Here is a 14,423-nt window from a genome sequence, read left to right as displayed (position 1 = left end):
GGACTAGTAACCGGAAGGTTGTGAGTTCAAACCCCCGAGCTGACAAGGTACAAATCTGTCGTTCTGCCCCTGAACATGGCAGTTAACCCACTGTTCCCAGGCCGTCATTGAAAATAAGAATATGTTCTTGCCTGGTTAAATAAAGGTAAAAAAAAATAAAAATAAAATACTTTTTCAATTCTTGACAGATTTTCAAGCAGACTTCAGGCAAAACTGTAACTCGGCCACTCAGGAACATTCCCTGTCCTCTTGGTAAGCAACTCCAGTGTAGATTTGGTCTTGTTTTAGGTTATTTTCCTGCAGAAAGGTGAATTCATTTCCCAGTGTCTGGCGGAAAGCAGAAACCAGGTTTTCCTCTAGGATTTTGCCTGTGCTTAGCTCCATTCCTTTTCTTTTATATCCTGAAAAACTCCCCAGTCCTTAACGATTACAAGCACGATTGCCACCACTATTATTGAAAATATAGAGAGTGGTACTCAGTAATGTGTTGTATTGGATTTGCCCCAAACATAACACTTTGTATTCTGGAGAAAACTTTTTTTTTGCAGTTTTACTTTAGTACTTTGTTGCAAAGGGGATGTATGTTTTGGAATATTTGTATTCTGTACAGTTTTCCTTCTTTTCCCTCTGTCAATCAGGTAAGTATTACGGAGTAACTACGATGTTGTTGATCCATCCTCAGTTTTCTCCTATCACAGCCATTTTAAACTCTGTAACTGTTTTAAAGACACCCTTTCCTTTCTTTATGTCAACTGAGTTAGGAAGGACGCCTGCATCTTTGTAGTGACTGGATGTATTGATACATCATCCAAAGTGTAATTAATAACTTCACCATGCTCAAAGGGATATTCAATGCCTGCTTTTTTTAGCCATCTACCAGGTGCCCTTCTTGCAAGGCATTGGGAAACCATCCTGGTCTTTGTGGTTGAATCTGTGTTTGAAATTCACTGCTCGACTGAGGGACCTCAGATAATTGTATGTGTGTGGTATGGAGACGAGGTAATCCTTCAAAAATCATATTAAACACTATTATTGCACAAAGAGTGAGTCCATTCATTTTATTGTGTGACTTGTTAAGCCATTTTTTACTCCTAAACTTATTGCCATGGACTCCAGCCACCCTAGTCATAGACTGTTCTCTCTGCTACCGCACGGCAAGCGGTATCGGAGCGCCAAGTGTAGGACAAAAAGGCTTCTTAACAGCTTCTACCCCCAAGCCATAAGACTCTTGAACAGTTAATCAAATAGCTACCCGGACTATTTGCATTGTCCCCACCCCTCATTTTGACGCTGCTGCTACTCTCTGTTTATTATCCATGCATAGTCACTTAACTTCTACCTACATGTCCAGTTGAAGTCCGAGGTTTACATACACTTAGGTTAGCGTCATTAAAACTTGTTTTTCAAACACTCCACAAATTTCTTGTTACAAACTATAGTTTTGGCAAGTCGGTTAGGACATCTACTTTGTGCATGACACAAGTAATTTTTCCAACAATTGTTGACAGACAGATTATTTCACTGTATCACAATTCCATTGGGTCAGAAATGTACATACGCTAAGTTGACTGTGCCTTTAAATAGCTTGGAAAATTCCCGAAAATTATGTCATGGCTTAAGAAGCTTCTGATAGGCTAATTGACATCATCTGAGTCAATTGGAGGTGTACCTGTGGATGTATTTCAAAGCCTACCTTCAAACTCAGTGCCTCTTTGCTTAACATCATGGGGGAAAAAAATCAGCCAAGACCTCAAAAAACATTGTAGACCTCCACAAGTCTGGTTCATCCCTGGGAGCAATTTCCAAATACCTGAAAGTACCACGTTCATCTGTACAAAGAATAGTACGCAAGTATAAACACCATGGGACCACACAGCCATCATACCACTCAGGAAGGAGACTTGTTCTGTCTCCTAGAGATGAACATACTTTGGTGTGAAAACTCAATCCCAGAACAACAGCAAAGGACCTTGTGAAGATGCTGGAGGAAACAGGTTCAAAAGTATTTATATCCACAGTAAAACGAGTCCTATATCGACATAACCTGAAAGGCCGCTCAGCAAGGAAGAAGCCACTGCTCCAAAACCTCCTTAAAAAAGCCAGACTATGGTTTGCAACTGCACATGGGGACAAACATCGTAGTTTTTGGAGAAATGTCCTCTGGTCTGATGAAACAAAAATAGAACTGTTTGGTCATAATGACCATCGTTATGGGGAGGGGCTTGCAAGCTGAAGAACACCATCCCAACCGTGAAGCACAGGGGAGGCAGCATCATGTTGTGGGGGTGCTTTGCTTCTGGTACACTTCATAAAATAGATGGCATCATGAGGTTGGACAATTATGTGGATAGATTGAAGCAACATCTCAAGACATCAGTCGGGAAGTTAAAGCTTGGTCCCAAATGGGTCTTCCAAATGGACATTGACCCCAAGCATACTTCCAAAGTTGTGGAAAAAATGGCTTAAGGACAACAATGTCAAGGTATTGGAAAGCCTTGACCTCAATCCCATAGAAAATGTGTGGGCAGAACTGAAAAAGCGTGTGCGAGCAAGGAGGCCTACAAACCTGACTCCTTTACATTTACACCAGCTCTGTCAGGAGGAATGGGCCAAAATTCACCCAACTTATTGTGGGAAGCTTGTGGAAGGCTACCCGAAACGTTTGACCCAAGTTAAACTATTTAAAGCCAACGCTACCAAATACTAATTGAGTGTATGTAAACTTCTGACCCACTGGGAATTTGATGAAAGAAATAAAAGCTGAAATAAATCATTCTCTACTATTATTCTGACATTTCACATTCTTAAAATAAAGTGTTGATCCTAACTGACCTAAAACAGGGATTTTTTTACTGGAATTAAATGTCAGGAATTGTGAAAAACTGAGTTGAAATGTACTTGGCTAAGGTGTATGTAAACGTCCGACTTCAACTCTACATATTACCTCAATTACCTCGACTAACCACTGCCCCCGCACATTGACTCTGTACCAGAACAGAGTATATAGCCCCGCTACCGTTATTTGATTAAATGTGTAAAAGGTCAAGGGGTGTGAATACCTTCTCAAGACACTGTATGTCTTCTATGTGTTTGTGTGTTCCTTTATGTGACCTACACAAGACTGGCAAGGATTCCCACCATAGACGACAACGTACAAAATGTAATGAAGTACTTTATATTTCTATAGAATTCTGTTTCTCTGGAGGACGATTAATCTGTTCCGTTCCACTTAATTCTATTCTACTCTATCCACCATAGGACTGTTCTGCCCAAGGCACAGCCTAAAGTATCTATCTGCAATTACATCAATTCACAGCTCCTCAGTACCAACTCCGGTAGATCATGTGGAAACATGCTGTGGTTTGTGTGTAATTCGTAGAGTCTGTGTAGTGAAAAGAGCGTTTGACTTACTGGAGATCGTGACCGTAGGTGTGCAATCCCTTCAGCTCCAGGTAAGAGTCTCCGCTAAAGAACGGCATGTAGGCCCCTTTCTTCTCCGACACTGAAACATTTTTGTTTTGAAAAACGGAATGCATTACAACAGGCATTATGTCATTCTTGCGACAGCACTATGCATGTGTACGGCAATAATATGCCTTGTGCAGCAAGTCAGGGGGACATTGGGTGAACTCGGTGTTACCCACCCAGGGGGTCCGTTTTAGATAACAAGGATGGCCTAGTCTTCATCCACCCAGACTGTGTGCGACACACAGTTTGGGGCTGCAAGGCTCTTTTCATTGGTAATTAGGCAGGATTAGCTCGCTGAGTCAGGGTGGGGGAAGGGAGGCAGACGGAGATGAGAAAGCTAATTAGCCATTGCGCAGGAGACGACTAACAACGCTCACAGAGGAGAAGAGAATAGGGGCACCGCTGCAGACAAACTGTCAAACCGGCTGTCATAATAAGGAAAGGAAAGAGCTACCTTGGAACTCAGCCAGTTTACAGAGTGTAGGGGGAGAGGATTTCAGTTCCTTGAGCTACACACACACACACACACACACACACACACACACACACACACACACACACACACACACACACACACACACACACACACACACACACACACACACACACACACACACACACACACACACACACACACACACACACACACGTACAAAAGGCATGCACACACACACACTACATAGGCTTCGTCACAAGAGAATGTCCAGGTACTCAGATAAGTGCGTGACATCAGATCCCGGTTGTATTTTATTGAACCTTTATTAATGGTGAGACCACGGTCTCTTTCGCAGATGAGCCCTGCATTAACACATCAACAAACAACAAGCACACTCATCAACTACACAATACGCGAAAAGCAAGACACAATCTTATGAAACAATCACATTCTTTCGTTTAAAAAAAAAAAAAAAAAAGGAAGGAAGGAAGGATGATTAGTGAGTGACAAGGTAAAGGAAGGTAAGGAAAGTAGACCGACAGACGGTTTGAACAGAAAATATCACATGGAGTTCCAGGACAGCAGCTCTGTGTGGTTGAATGGTGGTCTGCAGACTAATACTAGGGAGTGGCACTCTTATACTTATCAATACAACGATGTCTACCCAGGGCTTCGCTTGGTTGGCCACACCACCTGTCTTTAAATGTTCCCAGTACAGCCTTTAAAGCATTCGCCACTTAATCATTTTTTTTCCATATCTGATCTGAGGGATCCTTTCTTTAAAGGATACATTTTTTATGTCTGTGTCCAGTACGAAGAAAGTTAGAGGTAGTTTCGCGAGCCAATGCTAACTAGCATTAGAGCAATGGCTGGAAGTCTATGGGTATCTACTAGCATGCTACCTCTAACTTCCTTCATACTGGAGAGAGACATAAAAATGGTATCCACGAGTTCATCCGACTCTGGGGAAGTAGATAACGGGCCTCATTGCCTAAAACCTCGAAGTATCCCTTTAACTGTTCTCAGCACAGCCCTTAACATAAGCCGCTGAAAGAGGGCTTCTTATCTGATCCAAAACCGGTGTTGGCCAGACACTCAGGCTGAGTGACTTCTTCATTAATCACCACAGGCAGAGAATTGATGCCATTAGTCATCTCATTGATTTCATCGAAGCCCTCAGCGCGTAAGACGCTCTTCCCCTCAGTGATTTTCAGTTCCCCCCAATTTATTTTAATCACCTGCTAACTGGGACTTGTAACCCAGTGGGGCTAGGAGTGTGTGTCTTTGTGTACGTGTGTGTGAATGTATGAGCGAGACTGCGCGTATGTGTCTATGCCTGTGTGTCTTAAGAACTAATAAATAGACTTCACTTTTGAACACCAACCTTCATTCAGTCTTTTATATTCTGACAACATCCATGAGAATTTGGTGGATGTGGCGGGAGCAAAAAAAAACGGTTGCAAACATAATCGCTGAAAGCGCTAATGCTAAACTTCAAACGGAGCTCCGGTGTGTTAGGATCTCCTCCCAAGCTGTGGCCCTGCGCTTCAACCCGCATCCCAGTGGAGCTAAGTAGAGGCGAACGCATTTCAACACTACACATGTGAGCGGGAGAGAGACGGAGAAGGGCTATGGTAAGGCTCGCAAACAACCGAAACGATTGCGCTAACCGCCCGACTGGCCAACTGCGATGCTCCTCGGTGCACCGGAGACGCTGGAGGCGGTGGCCCATCTCTCTCTGCATTTGATATCCCTCAGGATGCAGGATGGAGAGATGGAGCGTCACGACACGGAGAGAGAGAAAAATGTTTGTTGTTCAAGTAGGGCTGATATGACATTAAAATGTAAAATCAGATACACTCATACTTGCACACACGCTAGGTTATACTTATTTTAAAGATGGTGGCAGTACCTTTCTCGCAGTGGCGTCCCTCGCGACCCATGGGACACTCGCACTTGTACCCTCCCTCCGGCTGCACCTGGCACTGGGACAAGGGGTGGCATCTGTTGGGCTCGCACGGGTTGTGGGTGTCGGCGCACGTCGGACCTGGAGTTCGCCATCACCAGAACAAAAATCCAACCTCAAGTTAGAACTCAAACCACCTTCTTTTATAAAAACCAGGGTTGTATTCATTAGGCACCAACGTGAAGAAATGGACTGAAACTACCTGAACTTATCCAATAATAAACACTCCTTTTCATTTCCCATTACGAAACGCTTTACTATGGTATGCCCTAATAAATACAACCCAATCTTTTCAGACCATTTTGCCTCCATTCCGTGTGAGAAGAGGATGATGATGGATTTCCTCAGTAAAAGAGGTCATTTTCTAATAGGATTTAGAAATATTAAATGTGCAGATTAAGGAAAGACCCAAGCACCCTTTGCTGCCTTTTTGCTATGCTTACGGAGCCTTAGTTCCTGGATGTGGGAGAGGTGCTTGAATGGCTCCCGGATGTGTGAAATGGCTTTGCCCTACACTAGCCAGGACACATCCCAATTCAGCCATCATTATTTCCATAGCCAGAGCCGCCTGAGGCGAGGAGAATGCTGTAATGAACCCCTCCCACTGAGTTCTGAAGAAAGGCTCTCTCCCATAGCCATCTATTTCACTATCTCTATCCATTTCCATCTCGCCCATCTCTGTTACTCTCCCTCTCACACACATCCTCTCTACCTCTCGTCTCTCCCTCTTTGCATACGTACCCAGTCTTAGCATTACCAAGTTCATAAATAGGCTCATCATTAAGCCACAAAGCTCCCGTATTTCTCCTCTCAAACGGGTTCCTAGTTTGTGTGTGTGGAGTGTGCTGCTCGAGGCAGAGAGCAGCAGCATCATTTAAATGCTATAGGGGCCAAGCTTCACTAGGCCTGGAGGGTGGCTAGTACCATTTAACAACACTTAGCTTAGACCTAGCAGACTGTGACCACTCTAAAAGAGGCGAGAGGGGGCTAAGTCCAGGCGAGGGGATTTGGTTATAGTCTTTAATGTTTCTGTACTGCATCACACCTAAAAGTCTTATACAAGACGTAATAGCTAAAACCTGGCTGCAGGGAATTCCCTAGAGACGGGGTTGAAATAGTATTGGCTTGCTTTCGTATAATTTTGAGCGTTTGTTGGAGCCTGACCGGAGTGCAAGCAAGATGGGCGAGGATTGCACTTTGGGGACTAATCCGTTGTTATTGGTTCCATTTCGTCAGCCGGCAAGCTCAATCAAGAGCAGCCAAAGTATTTCAAAGAAAACAAATCCTATTTGATCCCAGATATATAGGTGAACTGGAGGTCCGTTGTTAGAAAGATGTTTGGCTCACCGGAGTAGCCGTTGATGCACTTGCAGTGGAACATCTCGGCCTCCTTGACCTGGCATGGGGCGCCATTCTTGCAAGGGTTAGGCTGGCACGGATTGTTGCCGCACTCGCCCACGCCGGTGCCGTACAGCACGTTGCCACTCTTCTCCTGTAGGTTGTACACCAGGTTGTTGACGTCCAGCATACGCACACAGCCCACCAGACCCGTACCGATGGAGGTCCTCTCCTTCACACTGTGGATGGAGGCAGGGAGAGGGAGGGGGAGAGAGAGTGTGTGAATGGCAACTATCCAACAGTTATTTAACTCAGTGGAAAAACACACACAGGCGCTCGACGGAGAAAAACAAACATACATTGCATGTGCTTCTCAATAAACCACTATGTGACTACAGGAGAGTTCCTGACATAACGGTTTTCATATAACTCAACAACTAAAATCTTATTTCTCCATCAATCATCTTTTCTCCAAATACGTAAGGGATAATCATTGAGGGGCTATGCATTCTATGGAAAAGAATTAACGACGTGGAAGATGTGTTCCACGACAGGCTAGCGTAGTGGAACTGACCTTCCACTGAGTTGCATTATTTTCCAGAGAACGCACAGAGCCCTGACTTGATTATCATACCATGGCTATAATTGAACACATTTGCCACTAGAAATGTGTTCCATTTGTTCCATTTAGGCAAATAATGCACGCCCTAGAATACCCTTTAAGCCAATAAGAAACAAGTATTCAACAATGCCATGGTATAATAACATATAACCACACATACATAACATTTACTTATGTATATGCTTCAAGTCAGGCCTTACTCTGTCATCATGTCTTCGGGCACCCCTCCGATGAACAGGTGAGTGTCCAGGTTGAGGCCGTCGGTGCCGGGGGGGCTGGCGCCGTCGATGTGGGTCTCATTGTCCACGCTCAGCATGGCGTTGCGCCGGTTCCTTGTCACTACCAGCTGGTGCCAGCGACCCTGCTTAACCTGGACCTTGCTGACCAAGGTGCCTGTGCCCGAACCTGTGTTGAACCTGGGGGTGGGAAGCAAAACATTAGCTTTATACACAGTGTACAAAACATTAAGAACAACTTCCTGATATTGAGTTGCATGTCCTGCCCCTCCCCTACAAGGTGTCAAAAGTGTTCGACAGGGATGCTGGCCCATGCTGTTCTTGACACAAACCGGTGCGCCTGGCACCAACTACCATACTCCATTCAAAGGCACTTCAATATTTTGTCTTGCCCGTTCACCCTCTGAACGGCACACATACACAATCCATGTCTGAATCGTCTCAAGGATTAGAAATCTTTCTTTAACTCGTCTCCTCCCCTTCATCTACACTGATTGAAGTGGATTTAACATGTGACATCAATAAGGGATCATATCTTTCACCTGGATCCACTTGGTCAGTCTGTGTCATGGAAAGAGCCGGTGTTCATAATGTTTTGTACACTCGGTGTATATGCTTAATGGATAATCTGCAATGAAAAAAGTGCCGTTTAGTGCAGTAATAAGCTTAATGTTGATATGGGGAACTGGATATGAGAAACCCATACTGCATACAAAGGCAGACCTGGAGAAAGGCAACAGTTTTGAGATTCATGGGTGCACAGCCACATCTGATTAACTGTCACATTTGTACCTAAAGCTAACTTGGTTGAGAATGTATGGTATTATATTTCTTTACTTTATTTTATTTTTAAGCAAGTCACTGTGATCCTTAGAGCTCGATACTCATTGACATTAACATAATGTTCTATTCTCTTTTATTTCAAGAAGGATTTGATTTACAGTTGCCAAGAGATGTGTGAACAGAGAGAGATTAATGTATTAACACACATTTCTGAATAGAGAGAGAGAGATTCATGTATTAATACACATTTCTGAAGAGAGAGAGAGATTCATGTATTAATACACATTTCTGAAGAGAGAGAGAGATTCATGTATTAATACACATTTCTGAATAGAGAGAGAGAGAGAGATTCATGTATTAATACACATTTCTGAAGAGAGAGAGAGATTCATGTATTAATACACATTTCTGAATAGAGAGAGAGAGAGAGATTCATGTATTAATACACATTTCTGAAGAGAGAGAGAGATTCATGTATTAATACACATTTCTGAAGAGAGAGAGAGATTCATGTATTAATACACATTTCTGAATAGAGAGAGAGATTCATGTATTAATACACATTTCTGAAGAGAGATTCATGTATTAATACACATTTCTGAAGAGAGAGAGAGATTCATGTATTAATACACATTTCTGAATAGAGAGAGAGAGATTCATGTATTAATACACATTTCTGAATAGAGAGAGATTCATGTATTAATACACATTTCTGAAGAGAGAGAGAGAGATTCATGTATTAATACACATTTCTGAATAGAGAGAGAGATTCATGTATTAATACACATTTCTGAATAGAGAGAGAGAGAGATTCATGTATTAATACACATTTCTGAATAGAGAGAGAGAGATTCATGTATTAATACACATTTCTGAATAGAGAGATTCATGTATTAATACACATTTCTGAAGAGAGAGAGAGAGATTCATGTATTAATACACATTTCTGAATAGAGAGAGATTCATGTATTAATACACATTTCTGAATAGAGAGAGAGAGATTCATGTATTAATACACATTTCTGAAGAGAGAGATTCATGTATTAATACACATTTCTGAAGAGAGAGAGATTCATGTATTAATACACATTTCTGAAGAGAGAGAGAGATTCATGTATTAATACACATTTCTGAAGAGAGAGAGAGAGATTCATGTATTAATACACATTTCTGAAGAGAGAGAGAGATTCATGTATTAATACACATTTCTGAATAGAGAGAGATTCATGTATTAATACACATTTCTGAATAGAGAGAGAGAGATTCATGTATTAATACACATTTCTGAATAGAGAGAGAGAGAGATTCATGTATTAATACACATTTCTGAAGAGAGACAGAGATTCATGTATTAATACACATTTCTGAATAGAGAGAGAGATTCATGTATTAATACACATTTCTGAATAGAGAGATTCATGTATTAATACACATTTCTGAATAGAGAGATTCATGTATTAATACACATTTCTGAATAGAGAGATTAATGTATTAATACACATTTCTGAATAGAGAGATTAATGTATTAATACACATGTGTAAATAGAGAGAGATTCATGTATTAATACACATGTGTAAATAGAGAGAGATTTGTGTATTAATACACATGTGTAAATAGAGAGAGATTTGTGTATTAATACACATGTGTAAATAGAGAGAGATTTGTGTATTAATACACATGTGTAAATAGAGATTTGTGTATTAATACACATGTGTAAATAGAGAGAGAGATTTGTGTATTAATACACATGTGTAAATAGAGAGAGATTTGTGTATTAATACACATGTGTAAATAGAGAGAGATTTGTGTATTAATACACATGTGTAAATAGAGAGAGATTTGTGTATTAATACACATGTGTAAATAGAGAGAGAGATTTGTGTATTAATACACATGTGTAAATAGAGAGAGAGATTTGTGTATTAATACACATGTGTAAATAGAGAGAGATTTGTGTATTAATACACATGTGTAAATAGAGAGAGATTTGTGTATTAATACACATGTGTAAATAGAGAGAGAGATTTGTGTATTAATACACATGTGTAAATAGAGAGATTCATGTATTAATACACATGTGTAAATAGAGAGAGAGATTCACGTATTAATACACATGTGTGAATAGAGCGAGAGTGTGTGCATGTGTATGTGTCAATTATTAAAAGTTGTCTCATTTTAGCCTCTACCCCTTCATTCATCCCAAACAAAACCAAGCTTATGTCGTTCTGGGTCCATCTACAGCTCACTGTTTTTACATCCCTGTTAACTGAATCTCTTCCTGGTTTATTCCTTTCTGTTTCATCCCCTCCTCCCGTCAACTCACTTGAGCTCCACCTTGCCGTTGACCAGGGTGAGAGACAGGAAGTCCTTCTTGCCGTCCTGGCCGTTGAAGAGGAGGATGCCCGTCATCTCGGCGGCCCTGAATTCCATGGCGATGCGGACCGTGTGGTAAGCCTTCATGGTGTCAAAGGCCAGGTAGGACTTACCCCCGAACGACGGAATGAAGTACTTGATCACTAAGAAAACAGGGGCGATGGGAGGGTGTCACATACTGTATAAGGTGTAATGTTCGTACCATAGAGTTGGATAGAGGTAAACACGCTAACCACAAAGCCCGTGGCAGAAGCGACAATGGCAAAGATAAGGGGTGGGCCCTCTTTCCAACTCTATGGTCGGTACATGTTAAACAGTTGGAGACAAGAGCCTAGTTCAGCTATTCTGGCCCAACAAACCGACGGAAGGAGAGAACCCGTGGCTAACAGAATGTGTGCTGGTGTGTATCGTCAGGGAGGAAAAGACAGCATGATGACGTATTTTCGACTTTATAATCAGATTTTTGTACACACACACAGACACACGCACTATTATATCATCATTCTCATCCTTTTCGCCAAACTCAACAGACTACTGAGCCGCCTCTCTCCGTCTAGGGAGAATGGTGGTTGATGAAATCCTCTCATCTAATGATTTGATTGATCCAAGGGAGGCTACGGTGTTGTGCCGCAGCCGTCACTTAGCCACTCACACACACTCCGACTCAAACACACACTGATTTCTACCAACTAATCCCTATCAAAGAAATTAGGGTCAATTATGTTAAGATGCAGCTGTGTGAGGTGGTTCCTTATCAGAGACCACCAAAGAGGAGAAACGAAAGGAAAAAGCTCAGAGTGCTCCGACGGCACTCCAAGCTTGATTTTGTGGCTCGGCGCAGCAGACGCTGATTTGATATGAGTTTACTTTAGCGTTGATTGGTAAAGTGCTCAGTGGTCACAAACCTCATTGGTTATTTAGATAGCGGGTGTAGGGACTTTGGTAGATGCTGGATGTCTATTGAGTCAAATAGATTGGAATCTAATATAAGTTGTATGGATTTCTGTCTTTAATGCACGGTAGGGGGTCAGTTCTAGCTCAGCAATGTCAGTTCAAGACATCAATAGGAACCTAATGTTCTCTTATGGGATTGTGTTGAACTTTATGCATTTTATTCCAACTCCTTTTCAAAGATCATTAATGGCACTGACCCAAACTCTGAAGAGAAACTACCTAGGGTGTGTGTCTGTATGTTAGTGAGTGTGTGTGTGTGTGTGTCTGTATGTGTGTGTGTGTCTGCGTGTGTGTGTGCGTCTGCATGTGGGTCAAAGGAAGGAAGGAGGGGGGGCTCCACACTCACGTTTCTCGCAGACGGCACCCCCTCTCCCGGCGGGGCAGATGCAGGTGAAGTCGGCACCGTCGTCCTCGCAGGTGCCCCCGTGGCGGCAGGGGTGGGAGTCGCAGGGCCGCTGGGCCTTGGTATGGTGGGGCACAGGCCTGGTCCTGTGGAGGGGGGTGATGGTAGTAGTGGGGGCCGGTGTGGTCACTGGCGAGGGGGCGGTGGTGGTCCGGCGGCTGGTGTAAGGGCGGCGGGTGGTGCCCGGGGGACGGCTTGTGATGAAGGGGGAGGGGCTGGCGGTGGGGGTGGTGGCTGTGGCCGTTGTAGTGGTGGTTGTGGTGAAGTAGGGGAGGGAGGAGAGGCCTGATGGAGAGAAAGAGACATTCAGAGAGACAACAAATGTCAAGGAGAGCGTAAGTCTTGGACTTTTTTTTATTCAACGACCAAAAAACGCCTAATCATGCCTTCATTTTATTTAATAATTTATACCACTTATACCACTTCATATTTGCAATTACAGTAAACAATGCAAGCCAATCCTGCAGGTGCTTGTCCTACCGTAGTTGGTGAAGCGAATGTTCTCCTCCTCTGGCTTCTTCACCATGATGGACGTCTCCTTGGCTGCCTTCAGCTGCTTGAGCAGGGCTCCCTCGATGTCCTCCACTGTGTACCTGGTCTCTGTGGCACAACATGGGAGACAAGGCCGTTCACAACAACACTCGACCAGGACAGCTGTTCTATGTGCTCCCATGTATTTAATCTATCGCAGGGAGAGCACACCTGATTCCATTTGTCAACTGATCATCAGGCCCGTGATTAATGAATCAGGTGAGGCTAAAACAGAACTGTGAAACGTCTCGTCCCAGAGGAACGGTTTGAGAAAGACTGAACAAGCAGACAGAGCAATATCCTAAAACATAGAAAATGAATTCCCCTCTCCTTAGCTCATAACAGCAAATTTATAAGAGAGCGATCGAGGTCGCTATGATACAACAACACACCCAGGGGATCAGTTGTCCTCCAACCGTCCAACAAGGTTCCACTGAGGTTCAGATTAATCGTTCTCATAATGTTTTCCACAGATGGCTGTTTTAACTGGCCAGAGCAGAGCGCCTTTATGGCATCGTCTCCTGTGCGAATGTAAAAGACGCTGAGCGAAGCCCGTAAAAAGAGAAGAGGAGGGCGAGATTTGTATCTGATCAAATCTGGTAAAAACAGTACTCACTAACAGTACTCACTAACAGTACTCTGGGGGGGAGGGGCTGAAATGAAGCCAGCTCCAAATACACAACGCCACCAAGTTCACTCTGAGGATTTGGTTGTTGTTGATGTCGTTTTGTTAGTTTTGTCCCTTTTGGCTCTAACAATAACAAATATATCCCCCCTCCGGATAAAAGAAAAAGGAAAATAACAAAGCCAAGGTTTAAAATGACAAAGCCAAGGAGCTTTGTAAAATGTAATGACTTTTAGTGTTGCTGTAACGCGTAGCAATTATGTTAGTGAGGGAGAGATTAATTTGGTATCAAAGGAAAAATAACTATTGAGGGGAAATGATCATTTTGACACTTTCCATAAAGACCGCAGCCTAACCAGTAACAAAAGTGTCACTAACATTATACATGATGGCATACTATGTGATTATTGAAAAAGATATTTAGGAACAGTCTTTTTTAAAGAATGTGTACCATTAGCCATGACAGTACATTTGCCATACAGTAAACAAGTGTGTTTTATCACGTTTGGGGTCAATTCCATTTGAATTCAGTCAATTCAGGAAGTAAACTGAAATTACAAAAATAATTTTCCTCAATACTTTCTTGCAGAAAATGTTTGATTTGAAGTTTCCAGGTGTATTATGATGGTGGCCCCATGTACTTACCACAAACGCCTCATTTACAAAGTTTGCTGTTATTATTATTTT

At 42.6% G+C, this 14,423-nt stretch overlaps 1 protein-coding gene across 1 annotated transcript in view; it reads right to left on the bottom strand.

Annotated features, from left to right (window-relative positions):
* The window catches only part of LOC124031853 (agrin-like), a 298,853-nt gene that overhangs the window by 17,815 nt on the left and 266,615 nt on the right, over positions 1-14,423 (bottom strand). Inside the window, 7 exon segments of the mRNA XM_046343616.1 lie at positions 3,412-3,502; positions 5,817-5,951; positions 7,218-7,447; positions 8,031-8,246; positions 11,174-11,366; positions 12,524-12,865; positions 13,061-13,180. Coding sequence (XP_046199572.1) covers positions 3,412-3,502; positions 5,817-5,951; positions 7,218-7,447; positions 8,031-8,246; positions 11,174-11,366; positions 12,524-12,865; positions 13,061-13,180 — 1,327 coding nt within the window.

Source organism: Oncorhynchus gorbuscha, linkage group LG03 (assembly GCF_021184085.1).
Source record: "Oncorhynchus gorbuscha isolate QuinsamMale2020 ecotype Even-year linkage group LG03, OgorEven_v1.0, whole genome shotgun sequence".
Classification (NCBI taxonomy): domain Eukaryota; kingdom Metazoa; phylum Chordata; class Actinopteri; order Salmoniformes; family Salmonidae; genus Oncorhynchus; species Oncorhynchus gorbuscha.
The sequence above is the reverse complement of the archived record's forward strand: the minus strand, read 5'-3'. Positions and strand labels throughout refer to the sequence as shown.